The sequence below is a fragment of the Protopterus annectens genome, chromosome 1.part0, assembly GCF_019279795.1.
Source record: "Protopterus annectens isolate FY-2018-M chromosome 1.part0, PAN1.0, whole genome shotgun sequence".
Taxonomy (NCBI): domain Eukaryota; kingdom Metazoa; phylum Chordata; order Ceratodontiformes; family Protopteridae; genus Protopterus; species Protopterus annectens.
Genome location: NC_056725.1, coordinates 1,061,323,609 through 1,061,341,345, shown reverse-complemented (window position 1 = coordinate 1,061,341,345; position 17,737 = coordinate 1,061,323,609). Strand labels below are relative to the sequence as shown.

The following is a 17,737-nucleotide window of genomic DNA, read 5'->3' as shown; positions in this document are numbered from 1 at the left end:
CAACCTGTCCATCACCATTGCAAATAAGAAATGAAATCCACGAAGGTTACTTTTTGGACCAAGAGAATCTTCCCTATTTTACCTAGGGATTCCTCCTCACTTGCCAGACTAAGCTCTTTTCCTCCTGTCATGGAGCAAGGGCTTTCCTGTGAGGAGTGTTAGAAGCTCCCCCCCCTTTTTTTTTTTTAGGAGAAGGTTTTTATTTTAAAATGCTTCTGATTCCAAGTTCTAAACGTCATCCCTTCTCGTTTTGTTCCTTTTTTCATTTCGAGTTTCTGGTAACCTTCGGTTTAAAAGATGTATATTGTCACATTACTGTGTCCACATTTCAGTCACTTCTAAAGATTTTTCTGTGTCTGGATCACCTTATCGGTTTCTGTGCATTACAGTTTAATCTGATGTTATAAGGGTGTTTACTAAGTGTCTAGCTCCTGTGATAACCCACTGCAGACTGCAAGGTTTCACTCTTTTTCTTTAGGCAGTTTGCCTTTCTTTGACGAGTATTGTTCAAAGTGTGTCTGGGATCTCCTACACAAACAGAAGAATAAACAGGTTTCTTGTCTTACTTTTCTTCCAAAAGAAAAGGTAGATCTGTATCTAGATCTATTCCTGATCTTTTCTACTAAGAATGCTGAGGAATTCTCTAGTTGAAACATTAGTCTAAGTCTTATGGCATCTTTCATTATCATGATACATTTTTCTGCCCTCAATACAATAAAACTTCTTTGGTCCCTTAAATCCTGTATGGCCCCAACTTCTGCATCCCCTGACTACTTTGTTTCCAGAATTTCACATTTGTGAAGAGACATTTGTTACTGGAGATGCTGTATTTATCAAAATCCAGGTCTCCTTTTATGTCTCCAGCTGCAGCTCAGTCTTTCGCTCATTTCCTCTATCTGGCAAGGTCCTTCTAACAGAAACTATAGACCAAAGCATAGAAATTAACACATAGTTGCAACTTAATTATGTTCTCAGCTTTTTATGGTTCCTGAGACTTTTGCAAGTGTTTACAGATAACAGCACCACAGTGATGTGGTATATAAACAAGCAGCGGGGAGTTACCCCTGTGCAGACTAGCCATATTAACCTAGGATGTAGCTTTTCATCAGAATCTCACTCTGCAGGCATCTTGCATACTGTCAGAGCAAAACTGTGTGGCAGACATTGTTAGCAAGACCAGGACAGACCCTCGCTTATAGAGTTTTTTTGTCAGCGAACTTCCAAGGTTGACCATACTGTGGGATCACTTCAAATATATCTTCTTGCCTCCAGTCTTAAGTGTCATATGGGAAAATTCTACTGCAGATCCCTACTTTTTAAGGCCTGGAAGACCATTTCTTCCTTTCTTTGGACAGGAATTTTCTTGTGGTGTTCCACCTTTTCCAGTATTATCCAGAGTAATTCTGGCAATTTAGAAGGATTCTCCAAATATCTTTGTGTTGACTCTCTCTTGGCCCAGGCGATAATGATTTTTCCCTTTTTGATATGGCTAAGGGCCTTCAGTGAAAGCTCCTCATAGACTAGATCCACTCACACAAGTCCAGAGTTTTTTTGATGCATCCCAACCCCAAGTATAACTGATTACCTGGATGATAGAATCTTAATACCTTTTAGGCACTTTTTTATGAGGACATGCATCAGGTATTAAAGGAGAAAACAAATTGTGCTGCTAGAAAAGCATTTATTAATAAGTGGAAAAGATTTTCTAGTTGATGCCAAGGACAGAACCAGCACTCATTCAGTTATTGCTTCTTTGGTGCTACATTATTTGTGCAAGTTACTATCTTCTGGCCTGTCTTACTCTTCAGTCGAGTATCATTTGTGGGCCATTTCAGCATGTCTGCTCATGGATCCCCCCCTCTTTAAAATCTCTTGCAAAATGTTTTTGAAAGGGGGTATTGCATATGATGCCTCCAAGAAAACAGGTGGACCGTCCTTGGGATCTTAATTTTTTGTTAGAAAATTAAGTCTTGCTCTATTTGAAACGGCTCATCAAGCTGACTTGAGGGTCTTACTGTGGAATATAGTCTTGCTCTTTGCTGAGGTCAGAGCGATATGTATTTGTATTGTAAGCTTTTATAGTGGGGTCAACCTTATCTCATTTTCCACAAAGATAGGGCTTTTTAAGAATTAATTAATTTATGGCTATAGTGGTATCTGAATTTATCTTAAGCCAAGCTGTCCATCTCTGTTTTTTTTCCGGAACCTAAAAAGAGGATGATGGGATACTCTCTATCTTTGATCTCCACAAAAAAAAACTGTGGTACTATGGCAGAACAAAATCTTTCAGAATTTCTGATCAGCTTATTTCTTCTAAGGGTAAGAAAAAGGACACCCTGTCTCAAAGCTATTTCCATATGGGTTTCTCATGCTATTACTTTGTTATACCCACTACAACAAAACTATTACAGGCAGGGTCAAGGCTCATTCTGTGAGGGCCTTGGCTTCATCTTTGGCTTTTTTGAAATTGTGAGATTCTAGAAGTATTCTAAAAGTAGCACCTTGGTCCTCTGTGCACACTTACAAAATATTGGAAACTAAATTCCTTCTCCTGGTCTATGACTGGCTTTGCTAGTCCCATTCATCAGGGGTTTTTGGACCCTCTTCCTTTCTTCTCCCAGTCATATTAAGCTGTGATAATCTACCCATATAGTTTAGACTACTACAGCAATGATCCATATAAAGGAAATAGTTCAGTTGTAAGTAATTTTATCATAACGGTAGATGCTGAAATGATCATTGCTGCAGTAACCACTCCGCCCCTCTATCCCCCTTATTTTTATATGCTTTTGTTGCCAGGGTGTGAACATTTTTTTTATTTTCGTATCATTATCCTTCTTGGGGTTTAGCCTACCTCTCTCTGTTGGCATAAAGCTCTTAAGGGCTTGATGCCAAAACCTGTCTTTTATTCAGCTTCGCTTGAGCTGACTAACCATGTGGGTGAGTGGAAGGAGCCCTGAAGCTTTTGAAGCTGGATGGCTGTTATATCCTTGACAACATATAACTTTGCAGCAATGATCATTCAAGCATCTACTGTTAGTGTAACTTTACTTATGTGACTTTAGTGTACTTGACAAAGAACCTCTAAGTTTATAGCTACTGCATAAACTAATTACAATCCAGTCAGTGGCAGATTCTTTTGTAGGTCTGTATCAATGACCTGGCAATTTCAACCTAGGAGGTGGTGGTTGTACTTGCCTACCTCAGAGCGTACACACCATCGGCTGTGTTTTTGTGTAGAAGTGCTCCTGCTACTCATTATCCACGCTCCTGTCCAGTGTCTCCCATATGGACTACAGGCCACCAGTCCCACTATCTGGTAAAGCCGATTAGCTTAACAAGAGGGAGACATTAAGAATTCTGTGTCATCTGTTGTATTAATCTTTGCTTTTTCTCGTCCCCTAGTAAGCTCCCCTGTTCTGCACAGACATGAAAAGAAATTCTTACATTATTTAGTATAAAATGTGGTACAGGTTCTGCCTTCTAGATTGCATTTTTCCTTGTATTATATTGTCAGACTTTTTATAATTATTAATTCCCCATCATTCTTCCATTCTCTCAATTTCATGTTGTCAGTGCTTAGTCTTTCCAGTGCCTTATTATTCTGTCTAGTGTCATTTTGCCACTGTATGATTGTCCTTGTTTCGTGTCACTTGTCATATTACCAGTACTGTTACATGTCCTTCCATATCGCTGCTGCAGTATTCTTTACAATAGGGTTCCTTGTCTAGGGCAGCCTGATGTCGAGACAGTATACCAGAGCCTTTAGGTTGTAATGGGTACGCTGTACAACAAATGTATGCTCCTTGCACATGGCATAGGGCATAAAGGTGATGTCCAGATGTACCATCCTCAGAACTTTGCCACCAGTCCGACCACCATCTTCGATAGTATGTCTGAATGCTTGTTCGTCTGCTGGTTTCCCAACAGTTTTCAGATAAGTGCCCTGTTGAGTTTTTTTATATTCTTTTTTTTTTTTTTGCCTTGTTCTGGTTTTGTTTACATGTCATCCAGAAAGGGGAAATGCCAGTGTGGGAGACAGACTCCCCATAAAGATTGTCACAAGCAGTATTTGTTTTGCTTGGGTGTTCCCACGACTAGACATCTTGAACGATTTTGCCAATCTTTTGTCCTTAAGAGATTGAGTAGTTAGCTTTCTTCTCTAGCTATTTATTTTAGAAAACCAATGACTTGAACTGTTGGCTAAAGACACTGTGGAAGGATCTTTCCAGCCCTAGGATCAGCCATCTGCGAAGACCAGGAAAGCTCAGTTGGATTGTTCAGCTGTACCTCCTCCACCAGACTAGTCTCTCTTGAGGCTAGTGAAACCTGGAGAATCTTTGGTTTCCTTGTCTGATTGCTCTGCCGTGATCGCCTCGGAGGCTGGCAAGGATTCGACTTCACACATGTCCATGGAGGCCTTACAGACATCCATCTCAGAAGTACAAGGGGAACCATGGCTGATAATTACTGAGGGGCCTAGGGGTGTTCCTCAGATATTAGTAAGGGAAGAGGCTCAAACAACAGTAATAGAATGTCATCAGTGGTCAGGGCCTCCTAAGGTGTTTAAGGCTCAAGTCCCTCTCAAAGCAGAAAACTAAGCATATTTCTCGTATTCCTAAAGATCATTAGAATGAATGGCAAAACTTCACTCAAGGCCTGTTAAATGCCCTTATGGCTCTAAAGCCTCCTGCTCCTCCTTGGAGGATGATGCAGATTCTGATGAGGAATCTTTGACTTATTCTTCTTACATTCCTTCTCTCTTAGATTATGGTTCTGAGGAAGGAGAGACTTTCAATCTTGACTCTCCTTTTGAGGAGATTATTTTTGGTCACACTGTTTCTAGAATGATGGAGTTTTTCAAAAGGGACTGTGCACCGGTGTCTGATGTTTAGAAGGGGTACTATGACCTTCTACAGATGGAGTCTCCTAGGCCCTCTGCTGTTCCTCCTGTTCTTGTTGTCTTTCTGGATACATTTTCCTTTGCTTCTCAGGTTCCTGACTCTCAGCCCCTGCTCCCAAAAAAAACCTGATAGGTTTTATAAAGTGCCTGATGATTGCAAGTTTCTTTATAGGTGCTCCTCGGCTGACCCTTCTATGGTATCATTTGCCTCTGATAAACCCTCCAAATTGTTGCCTTCTACAAAATTGCTTCCCTTTGACAAGGACACCAGAACCATGGAGATGCTGGGTAAGAAAGTGTATACTTCTGCTACCCTGGCCTTTAGAGTTTTGAACTGTCATGCACATGACCAGATAGGTTCTGGCTCTTCTCCTTCAGGCCGTTCAGGCTATTTCAGATTTTCCTGATTCTGAAGGGAAGTCCTCTGCTCTTTCCTCGCTAGGGACACCTTCCCAAGTTGCTTGCCATTCCATTAAATGCAGCTGTGATGCAGCAGATTCTTCATATAGGGCTGCTGCTTTTGAATCTGTTTTGTGGAGGTATCCCTGATTCAGGCTTCAACCTTTGCCTGATATCAAGGCTAAACTGATGGGTGCTCCTCTGGATAATAAGCATTTATCTGGTGCTGTTGCTGCAGAGCTGTTTAAGTCCCTGCAAGAAAAGGGTAAGGCCTTAAAGGAGCTGAAGCATATTTTTGTTTCACCTGTTCCAAAATTTCAAAGGGATTACCCTAACAAGCCTGCCTCTGTTCGTAGACTGTCTTTTCCTCCACCCAAAGGTAAAAATGGTGGTAGAGGGACTCCCCCTGCTAAGGCTACCCAAACTCCTCCTGCTCAGAGGTCTTCTTTTCTTGACAAACAGGTGCTGTCTGACTGTCCTTGCCCTGTTCTTCTCAGTCACATTCCTTTTTTCTCTGCATCTTTCCCTCTCCCTTCCTGTTTGGTTAAGTCACCCAAGACTCCTGGGTTCCTTCCATAATTTGCCACAGTTGTTATGTGGTTTGTAAGTCTTCCCCCCTTTTTAGGAATTACTCCACATCCTCAGGAACAGCTGGCCTTTTTTCCAAAGGTGTTTTGGGGAGTGTTGGCTCAAGGAACAGTTCAAGAAGTTCCAACTCCTTAGAGGGGAAAGGGGTCTTATTCCAGGATTTCTTGCTCCCCAGGAAAGAAGGCACCTGGAGATCAATTCTGGATGTTTCTTAGCTACACACTTTTTTGAAGGTCCCTTTTGGATGCTATCCCTTCAAACCTCATTTCCTCCTGTACTTTCTCTTTCTCGGGCTTTTCTACTTTCCCTGGATCTCAAGAATGCTTATCTACACATTCTCATTCATCCCCTTTTCAGGAAGTTTTTATATTTCGGTGTTGCTTCCTGGCATTTTCAGTTGTCTGCTTTGTCCTTTGGCCTCTCTAATGCCCCAAGAGCCTTCACCAAGTGCCTCACTCCTGTGATTTCCTTTCTCCGGGCTGAGAGGGATACAGGTCTTTCCTTACCTGGACAACCTGCTATTTAGGCCTCCTCTCAAGAGACTACTTCAGCATCTACACTGTACTGTTTCTCTCCTGAAGGGCCTGGAGTTTACTGTAAATTTCCAAAAATCATTCCTGACTTCTCAGGATCATGTTTTTCTAAGGTGCAGGCTCCAAACTGTTCCAGTGCTGGCATCCCTACCTCATCCCAAGGCTTTAGCTCTGATTGCTTTCTTTTTAATCCCTTCTTCCTCTGGCTTCAATTACAGCCAAGGAATTTCTGAGGGCTCTGGGTTACATGGCTTCCACCATTCCTATGCTTCCTCTGGCCAAGGTCCGTATGTGAAAGCTCTAGTGGTTTCTAAAGTCAGTTTGGCTTCAAAATTCTTATTCTTTAGATTTTATAGTTCCTCTTCCATTTCTCAAGCTGGAAGTTCTGTGTTGGATCCAGCAGCTGTTCCTCAACTTCGGGCTTACTCTTCAAGCTCCAATCCCCTCTCAGAAACTCTTTGTAGCTGCCTCGGACGTGGGATGGGGGGCTGGGGCTCCTTCGGTTCTCTGAAGGTGTAGGGCCTTTGGTCTCTAACAAAAGAAAGACCACATTGGTGTCAGATGAGAGCTCTTCTTTTGGCACTTCAGGCTGTGCATTCTCTTTTCCTTCCAGGGCCTCTCAAAATTCTCACAGTACCACAGTGATGTGGTATGTCAACAAGCAAGGGGGGAATAAGGTCTTCTCTTCTGTGCAGATTAGCTCTTCAGGTTTGGGATCTAGCTATCCATTATCAGGTGACCTTTCAGGCAGTTTACATTCCCTTGGATCAGAATATAGTGGCAGATTCTCTGGGCAGGTCCATAACACAATCCCACAAGTGGATGCTTCACAAGGATTTGCTTCTGAACATTGTCCACCAGTGGGGTACTCCCCAAGTAGACCTGTTTGACTGCCTCTGAACGGACAACTTCCTCTCTTTTGCCCTTTGTCCTCAAGCCTAGAAGGTGGATGCCCTCTTTTGTTTTTTTCTTGGAAGGAGATTTTTCTTTATGCCTTTCTTCCCTTTACTCTCATCCTGACGGGTCCTGTCCAAGATGAAATAGGATGCTCCCAAAATCTTGCTGGTGACTCCCTTTTCACCCAGACAGCATTGGTTCCACCTCCTGCATTTAGCCAAGGGAAGTCCTCACAAGTTACCTCACAGGGTGGACCTACTCACAAGACAAGGGGTTTCTCATTCATCCCACCCATCCACTCTTCAACTGACATTGTGGATGATAGGATTTTGATCCTCTTCAGACGTCTTTTTTCTGAGGATGTGCTTTGGGTTCTGCAGAGGCCAGGAAACCCAGTACTAGAAAATCTTTGCCCAAATGGAAGAGATTTTCTGATTGGTGTTTGTCTTGTAACCTGGATCCACTTGGTGTGGATGTTCCTTTGGTTCTATCTTGTGTGTGAATTGCTCAATACTAAGTTGGCACAATCTTCTGTTAAGGCCCACCTGCCAGCTTTCTCTACTTGTCTGCATCTAGATTTGAGGTCAAACCGTTTCTTAAAGGTGTCCTTCACATTAGGCCTCCCAAGAAACTTGTTCCTCCTTCCTGGGATCTTAATTGATTTTTAGAAAATTTGTTTTAGACTTCTTTTGAGCCCGCTGCTTCGGCTTCTGTACAGCCTTGTTCTTGGAAGACTGTTCTTCTGTTGGCCCTTATTTCTGCCAGATGGGTGACTGAGCTGCAAGCCTTTACGGCTGTTCCTCCCTTTTGTAGTTTTTCATAAGGACAGTGTTCCTTGGTATTGATCCTTTTTATGCCCAAGGTGGTTAATGACTTGTTTCAATATTCATTTGCCCACTTTTCCCCCCTCTCTGCAATCTGCTAGTTTTTTTGCAAACCTTGGATTTGCATAGACAACTCATATTTGGATAAAACTGAAGCTTTTCATAAATCTGAACAGCTTTTTGTTTCTTTTCATCCTAGGTCTTTAGGTTTGTCTGTTCTAAACAAACAATTTCTTCTTGGCTATCAAAAGCCATTTCTAAACAAACCATTTCTTTTTGGATATCAAAAGCCATTTCTTCTTGCTGTTCTTTCTGTTAAGACTTATTCTACGAGGGCTGTGGTTTCTTCTGGTGCTTTTTTCAAGGGTTTGGATACTAATTCTATTCATGAGGCAGCTACCTGGACTTCTCTGGATTTCTTTACTAAGCACTTTAAGTTTGATGTGATTTCTAGGGCCAGAACTGGCTTTGTCAGGGCCATTCTCCATGGCTTTCTAGAGGGCTGTGATGGCCCTTCCCCCTCTGTCTTCCTGAGATATTGTACTGTCGCTGTTGTAAAGATTACTGCAAAAGTGATATGGAAAAACATAATACAGCTGTGTAAAATCTTACCATAAAAGAAGATATCCTTCTTTTCACTGTTGCAGTATTCGCTCCCTCCCTCCTCCCCTGGTCTTTTTTCCTTCTAGATGTGTTTACCTGATAATATCCTTAGGCAGCCGTTCCTACTGGGTCTTTTCAGTTCTGAAGATAGTACATCCAGACATTACCTTTGTCCTACACTGTGCCCAGGGAGCAGATATGTTGACATAAGGTGTACCCATTACAACCAAAAGGCATTAGTATACTGTCCAGACATTGGGCTGCCCTCTTGTAAAGAATATTGCAACATTGAAGAGGACAACTACTGCTATGGTAAGATTTTACACAACTGTACAGTCTACACACAGTGGATTTTGTGACTTGTATGTTCCTTAACATTTTTGATTGTATTACTGTTAAATGTGTACTCATTTCTGGTCTGTAATGTCCATGCATAATGGTCCAGTTTGTGGCTGAAAAACTGATTATCTCCTCTGTATGATTAATAAGTGTTACACACATGTACACTGTTCATTCATTAAATCCAAGGTCTAAAAAGCAGTCATTCGGGCCATTATGTTCACCTTGTGACGGACATTTAAATGAAAACAAACACTCTGATCTCTGCTGATGCTAATTGTAAATAATTTTTACCGACATCATACACAATGTGACTCAGATTTTGTTCTACACAATGTAATGTATTTGTGTTTAGGTGACTAGGGCTTCTGTGCCTGTTGACAGATCAAAGGACAGTTTTCAAAAAGACAATGTGCAGCCGGTTTTCCTACAGGTCACTTAATACTGACCACTTCAACACTAAAGCAATATTACTGTGCTCTGACCATGTTTGGGGAAAAAAGCTCACATTTTAGTGGAGCATAATGAACCCCTGTAACAGTCCAAGTGGTTTTGGTTCTACAGTTAGTATCTTGCAGGACTGTGATTTCCCTTTTAAATAGCTCCTGAGGTAGCTCTACTCCAAAAGTAATAATTAGCTTGAGATCTGAAGAAAGTCCGATTTTCCTCTGCCCCTCTGCATGGTGGTTCTTGGTGAAGGAGTTTGTGCTTTGGACACAGTATATAACCTGTTGCTTCAGGTTTGCATGCCCAAAAGTATCATCTTGTCTCTAAGCACTACAAAAGAAATGCATTGATTCATGTCATTGCTTGCCAGGGCAGAACACCTTTGTAGACTGTGGGCATGGTCAGACTGGCTGCATGTCAAAGAACAGTTTACACATGCCTCTTGGCCTTCATTGTTCAGTTTAACAATCCATTGCCTGTGCACTTTTAATTAATGGCAATATTTTTATACTTCTCCTGCTTACATTATGTGTGGCGTGGAACAGTCACATGTTAATGTTTCAGTGGCCAGCTGTAGCAATCATTTTTTGTCAGAACATTGAGAATGGCGATTCTTTTATATGGGATATTCCAAAGGAGGGCTGTTATAATATATCCATGTTGCAATAACCCCAGACTTGATTATAATAGTAGCAGGGAATTGGGAAACTTAGTTCCCTACAAGAAAGCAAATTCAGCAAATGCAGTTTTTTTTTTTTTCAAAACAAGTTTATTGTTTTAACATATAAGAGAAATATCATAACAATTTTATACAAATAATTAAAAATAGGTATTATTATAATATTCAACAAAACAACTAAAGTATTTACAGACATCCACTACAATCAGATCAATTAATTAAACTAAAATACTGTGCTATTGAAATTAGAATTTTTTTAACAAATTTTGTAAATTATCCCATACAATAAAATGTGATGTTTTTCTAGTTGTTCTCATTCTAATTGTGCTTATTTCCATATGACACATTATATTCATAACATTTTTAAATTCATTGAACGAAGGAGGTGTATCTGAAATCCAATTTCTAGTTATTATTTTCCTAGCCACTGCTAGGATAGACCATAACAAGGGAAGCTTAATCTTTTAACACATTGAGGTACAGGTGTGTTGAATAATATAAGAGACTTAGAAATAATGAAATTATCTGTAAAAGAGCCTGCAAAATTCATTAATTGACTTCCAGTATTCTTTCAACTTCATACAGTCATAAAACATATGAGCCCAGTCAGCATTAATTTCTACATTACATCTCTTACATAGATTATCTTTATTATTAATTTTATTCATCATCAAAGGTGTATAAAAAGATCTATGTAAAAATTTCCATGTATAAAGTCTCCAGACAATGGAAGATGTAGTTCTATAAGCAGATTCCAATATATATTGTTTATCTTGTTGAGTTGGTGGGTCCCCATTAATAGAGGTGAAATAATTCCAGTATGAATCTACATTGTAAAAAGTTTCTTGTCTGATAATTTTATGTATATATGAAAGTTTATCTTTATCAGAAACTTTATGTTGTAAATTTATTATCAAGTAATCAATCAGTTTTGGAATAGATTCTTTAACTGTTATAGACATTAGATCTATTCTATCAATGAGATGTTGTCTAAAGATCTGAACCTCTAACCAGCAAGTTTCTCTTAGATCAAATTCTTGTTTTAAGAAATCTAGATTTTTAACTTTATTATCAGATATCAGCTGATACCAGTACTTTAGATTATTATCTATAGCTAAATGAGCTCCTTCAGAAGTAGATGACATAAGCATACCCTGAGTATAAATTATAGGGAATACAATAAAATTCCATTCCCTATACTTAGGGTGCATGAATATAAAGTTACGATAACTAATAATAATATTTAATGGGTAACAGACCATATGTTTAGGTGTAATAGGTGAAGTACAAAATTCCTTTAGCAACCACAACATGGAGTTATTTATAATCATATTTTTATGTGTTAAGGAGATTTTCATGAAGTGCATACTAATTAGCTCCCAATAATCTTTCCATTTTGCGACATATGACCGATCTATTAATAAAGTAATAACTTTTATAATAGAAGAGATAATATATAAATTAAAGTCTGGAAAAGAAATACCCTTGAGACCAGCTATTAGTATGTTTCTTTAATGCAATCCTAGGTCTATTAGGTGCCCATAAGAAATTTAACATTAGTGTATTCAGTTTCTTGATAGTTATTTTTGTAGGTGAAAGTATTATTGATTGTATTAAGTATAAAATCTTGGGGAATATTATCATTTTAATAATTGTAAGTCTCTCCTCCATAGTAAAAAACATATTATTCCAGGTATTAAAAGATTTTGTATATTAAGAAAACAGGTATTATAGTTATTATATATAATAGATTTAATATCTTTAGATAGTATTATACCTAAATAAGTTATCTGACCTGAGTTGGGTACATATTTAGTAAAATCACTAATGAGAGTACTCTTCATGTATATATAGGTACTATTTTAGTTTTTCTTCATTGAATATTAAACCAGAAATACTTTTAAAATTCATCATTTTATCAAATAAAGACTGCATAGAAGAATTAGATCCTGCTGATGTAATTAGAACATCATCTGCAAAAAGTTGAATTTTTGATGTTGTATTTTCTTCTATTTCAAAACCCTCTATGTCAGTACTGTTTCTAATCAAATTAGCCCAAGGCTCCATTACTAAAGTGAATAATAGTGGAGAAAGTGGACATCCTTGCTTTGTACCTTTAAGAATGGGTATTTTTGTGAAACATATGTTCCTACCTTAATATAAGCCAGCGTTCCTTTGTATAAATGCTCAACTAAATTTACAAATGCATCAGAGAAATTTGTGTATTTCAGTAAGGTAAACAGATAGTCCCAACTTACTGAATCAAATGCTGAACCTATATCAAGACTAATAAGTGTTAAATCTTTCTTTTTCCTATTTGCAAAATCAATTAATGTTAAAGTTCTTCTTTTATTATCAAAAGTATTTCTATTTACAATGAAGCCCGTCTGATCTATGTCTATAATGCCGGGGATAATTGTCTTCAATCTATCAGCCAAAATACTCATAAACATTTTATAATCAACATTAAGTAATGAGATGGGTCGATATGAAGAACATCTAGTTGGATCTTTATTAGGTTTTAAAATTGGTGAAATAAATGTATATTGCCAAGATGGGGGTTATTAACTCAGTTTGGGCCAGAATAAAACCTTATGTATTAATGAATATGTAGTTTTAGAAAGGATTTTATATATCTCTGGTATAATACCATCATTACCCGGTGCTTTGTTTGATTTAAGCTTATTTATTTGTGTAATAACTTCTGTATATGAAATACTCTTGTCCAATAGTTTAATCTGTTGTTTATTAAGCTTTTTATTCATGTTTGTGGTTATAAACTCCTTTATTTTATCTTTAGGTTCCATGTTAATGTTGTTATGGTTAATCTTGTGAAAGTGATTTCTAAATTCATCCAGTTTTTCTGGTATACTAGAAACATTCTTCTTTTTCCTTAGAGAAAGATTTCTTTGATATGGTTTTGTTTATTCAATCTTTTTGTTTTATTTTTAAGTCTATGTAAGTATTTGGGGCTTATTGAATAAGACAAAACTTGTATTTCTCTAAAGTTATTTTAACTTTATGAGTTAAAATTTCTTTGTATTTCTCATTTAGTTTGTTTATTTCTTCAATAACTTTCTTGTCCATAATATTTTCTTTATTATTATGTTTATAAGAGTCTAGTTTACTTTGAATATCTAACAATTCCTTATCCCAAGATTTCCTTTTGTTAATATACCATCTGATACTTTGTCCATATAGATATGATTTTAAGGCATCCCAAACATAGACAATGGAGACTTCAGGAGTATTATTTATGTCTAGAAAATGTTGTACTTCTGAAAGTATATATTCTTTATAGTCTTTTAGCTGAGTTAAGTACGCTGGTATCCTTTTGATCTGAACATTATGAGTATTTTTTTATCATGAATTCAAAACAATTGAGTTATGATCAGATATAGGATATGAAATGATTTTGGAATTAATTAAATCTGTTACCATCTGGTTAGAAATAAAGACCCTATCTATTTTTGAATAAGTTTTGTATCTGTTAGAAAAAAAGGTGTATGGTAATGATTTTGACTCTATCTGATTATTAATATCATTCAAATGATAAGAATTAGCAAAATCATTTAAATGTTTTGCATTAGATGTAATTCTTCTTTTCTTTATAGTGGTAGTATCACTTTCATGTAGTATACAATTAAAATCACCAGCTAAAATAATATCCCCTACAGAGAATGATATGATCTTATCAATATGATGTTTCACTGTATTAATACCAATTCCAGGTATCCAATATACATTAATTAAAGTGTAAGTCTTCCCATTAATTTGTATTGTAACCATACAAAACATTCCTTTGTCATCCTGATAAGACTTAATGGTTTTAGGAATGGGCATACTTTTATTCCATAAAATAGCCACTCCTCTTTTTTCTGAGTGTGCTCTGAACTAACCAATACTGTATACTTATTAGTGGCTAGTTTATCAATATATTTTTTCAAGAGATGGGTTTCTTGCAGGAAAACTAGATTGGCCTTGTGTAGATTAATGTATCTTATTAGGCTTGCCCTTTTACACGGATTATTCAATCCATTAATGTTTAAAGAAATTCCTTTTAAAGATGTCATTTGGCATTTTTAAAACTCAAGAATCTTATGATCGAAATAACAAATAACAAGATAAATAATGTTACATCTCCTCTTTTAGGTGTACATTTAAACATAGCTGTATTTATTAAATCTCTTATGGGATTTTGTATAGGATTCAATTTTGTTTGTAGTGACAATGAGTGTACAAAATATATTGTGGATGTCAAAACTATATACATATAACAATGAACAAGTGAAAATAATGTAAGGATTAAACCTTGCATCCCGCCTGGAGTTGAAAACTCCAACTTAGAGCAGTATTTACTACTCAAGTTAATGCAGTTTTGATGACTTGTTTTTATTTTCAGTTAAGACTGCATTTTCTGAGTCAGTTTTCCTGAAATTGTCAAGGTGCCATCTAGAATAAAAGTTTAGTCACACAGTGTATAATATAATTACAATCATAGTATAATTTTAACATTTATACACATATGTATTTTTGAAGTTAATACAAACTAGTAAAGTTGTTTATTGATTTTATGTTCTTGATGTTTTAAGTTATGTGTTTTTAAAAATGGGTGTCACTGTTTGTTCCGAAAAGCTAACCAATTGGTTAACTGATTGTATCTATTTGTATTTAACTTGATTATTTTAACTTGTATATTGTCGTCTGAAGTTTGTGTTATACATAAACGAAAAGCGCTTAACCTTTTATTCAGTTCGTGTCTTCCTTACTTCGTTGCTCAGAGATTTGTTTTTGCAGTTTGTTTGCCTTGTTGTTTTTTCAAGGTGCCATCTAGAATTCATTGATATTTTGACAATGTATTCTCTACTGTGGTATGTGGCACTCCCTTTCTCACACTAGAAGACAGTTTGATAATGTAGAAAAAAAAATACTGTAGACATGCACCATTAGGGCAGTCATGAATGCAGTCACTGTGGCAACAACCATGTGGTTCTTACACTTGACAGCTTTATATTAATTTCCTGTATGGTGTTCAGTGAATCAGTTCACATCTTTGCTTGTAATACTGGTTATGTCGTCCCATGTCTTAAAAGACTGGTAGTTAGCACACAGGATTAAGGCTGTCGGCTACTAGAGTTGATTCCTTCAGCTTCCCTTTGCCTATTGTGTGACTGTGAAAGTCACTTAATCAGTTGGTACATCCCTACACAAAAGAAGTTCGACTAGACTCCTTAAGGTTCCCCTTTTCTGCATTTGTAGTAACTGTCTGTAAATCAGTTATATTTTAAATGACAAAGCTGTTGTACTTGATAACTAATGCACTTTGCCATCAAGACGTTCTTTGGCCCAATTCACACATGTAGGTATGTGTTTCTAGTTTTTTGCTACAATGAAGGGCCTGTTCCATTGTGTAATGCTTATGCTGTGGTCAGTGGAATCCAAATGCTGGAATGTACAAAAACATAACCATAATAACTGTATTACACACACTTTTTTTGTCCTGTACTGTACATATACTTGCTGAAAGCTCATTGAAAAAATGACTTGTTTTAATGGGCAGTAAACCTGAAGTTAAATGTGTAGCTTTACTAAAAAGCAGTGAGTATTAGCACCTTTATTACAGATGCAGAGATAATGAATTAACCATGAGCTAAGCTGGTGTGAAAATTTACAGATAGATGGAACTGCATTCACTTTCCTCAACCTATCTGGGTGCCGCCACCTTCTTTAGAACCATCATTTTTCATGTTTATAAGGCTATGGAGATTTTTGTAACATGTTTGCTTGTGGCTTTTTTCCAGAATGGATTTCTTTCTGTCGGGCAAATGTCTGTCTAGTATCTCACTGAGATTTGCAAACTCATGAACTTTGTGTTTGTTGTATTACTTGTCTCATGTGGTGGTACTTGACGAAAGATTGCCAGTTCTCTATCTTTGAGTCAAGGTCAGGTGACTGCAGGTTGAATGTAAATGATAGAAAATAACAAGCTTGATACAGTTTGGTTTCCATTTGTAGATTTTTATTGTGTGGCACGTGATACAGAACATTGTGTGTGTGTGTGTGTGTGTGTGTGTGTGTGTGTGTGTGTGTGTGTGTGTGTGTGTGTGTGTGTGTACGTGCTCGCACCCATGAGCAGTTTTGCAATGAACTTTTATGCTCATTCTTTACCTGATGTGCCAGTCATCCATTGCCATGGAGAAGTTACCTGGGGACAGCCAAGACTTATGATATACTACTGCCTGTATCAAATACAAAAGGGTAACAAAACAGCTGGCTAAATGCCTACCCTCCTGTCCTTGCTCAGTCAGTCATTGAGCCCCACCCTACTTGTGCTATGAGAGAAAGCAGCAGAGTTCTGAGTCTGGCATGCCCTTTAAGTGTTTTTTGCAAGTGTGTGAGTGGTTGAGCATTAACTATTTGTGGCAATTGTGTATCCTTGCCGTAACATTATCCAGTAAATTAAAGTCAGATGTGAGACATTCTGCTTTTAAAAATGGTATAGCAATGTGTTATTTTCAAGAAGGCAAATACTGTAGTATGTTAGCCGTTCTATATTAGAGAATTTCTAGTTATAAATTAGTATTCCAAGTAGTGGTGGGAGCCAAAACTGTTTGATATATTTCATTTTCAGCTTTGTACCTACTGTTCATCTGTAAATTCCTCAGAGGTTTTGTTTAGCATATTTTTATTGCATGCTGGTATGGTTCTGTTATATGGTTATAGGGCTTCTGATCTGATTGTTATGCTCAAAAGGTTGTTAAAAGATTTTGGTATATTTTTTGTTAATGAAATGACAAATCACAGGTCCTTTAATATCGGAGTCTAAGACTGTGTAAGCCATATGTACTAGAAAACTGTGGCCACACATTCAAGCTTAATTTGATAAGTGTTTTTTCTGTTTAATTCTAGATGCTGAAGTCATGGGGTGCCCATGTCACAGCTGTATGTTCTGGCAATGCTGCTGAGATGGTAATGGGTCTTGGAGCAGATTGTGTGGTTGATTACAAATCAGAGAATGTGGAACAGCAACTCAAGAAATTAGATTTGTAAGTTTTTTAATTTTGAGTGTATTAGCCATGTTCTTATGTTATAGTTGTAAGAAGAATCCAGTAAGTGTGTTAATTTATCACAAATGTGTCAGAAAATGAGCAAAATTCTACTGGGAAGATGGACAGATATATGGGTAAATGTACTGATATTTACTAAAGAAAAGTGGTCCTAATATTTCAACAGAAGGCCAGTATCATAAATGCCTAAATTTACAGAGAAAAAAAATTCTGGGTTATGGTGAGCAGAATTACTGTGTGAAATTTCCAAAATTTTGTCTCGCACAATTATATATGTACATGTTCAGTGCAATTCCCAGATGTTTCTTGTGGTTGCCTTCCACAATTTACCATAGCACTGAAGGCCATCTTAATCATTAGTCTGAATCTTTATGTACTAAATTTTGTTGCTGTTTCTGCATTGTATTGTATATCTTGTAAGATTTGTTAATTGTGGAGCTTTTCTCCCTAGATCTCCT

The 17,737-nt window shown here is 37.3% G+C and overlaps 1 protein-coding gene across 1 annotated transcript in view; it reads left to right on the top strand.

Annotated features, from left to right (window-relative positions):
- The window catches only part of RTN4IP1 (reticulon 4 interacting protein 1), a 349,792-nt gene that overhangs the window by 102,497 nt on the left and 229,558 nt on the right, over positions 1–17,737 (top strand). Inside the window, exon 6 of the mRNA XM_044064928.1 lies at positions 17,122–17,258. Within this exon, the coding sequence (XP_043920863.1) occupies positions 17,122–17,258 (137 nt within the window). The remainder of the gene's footprint in view (positions 1–17,121; positions 17,259–17,737) is intronic.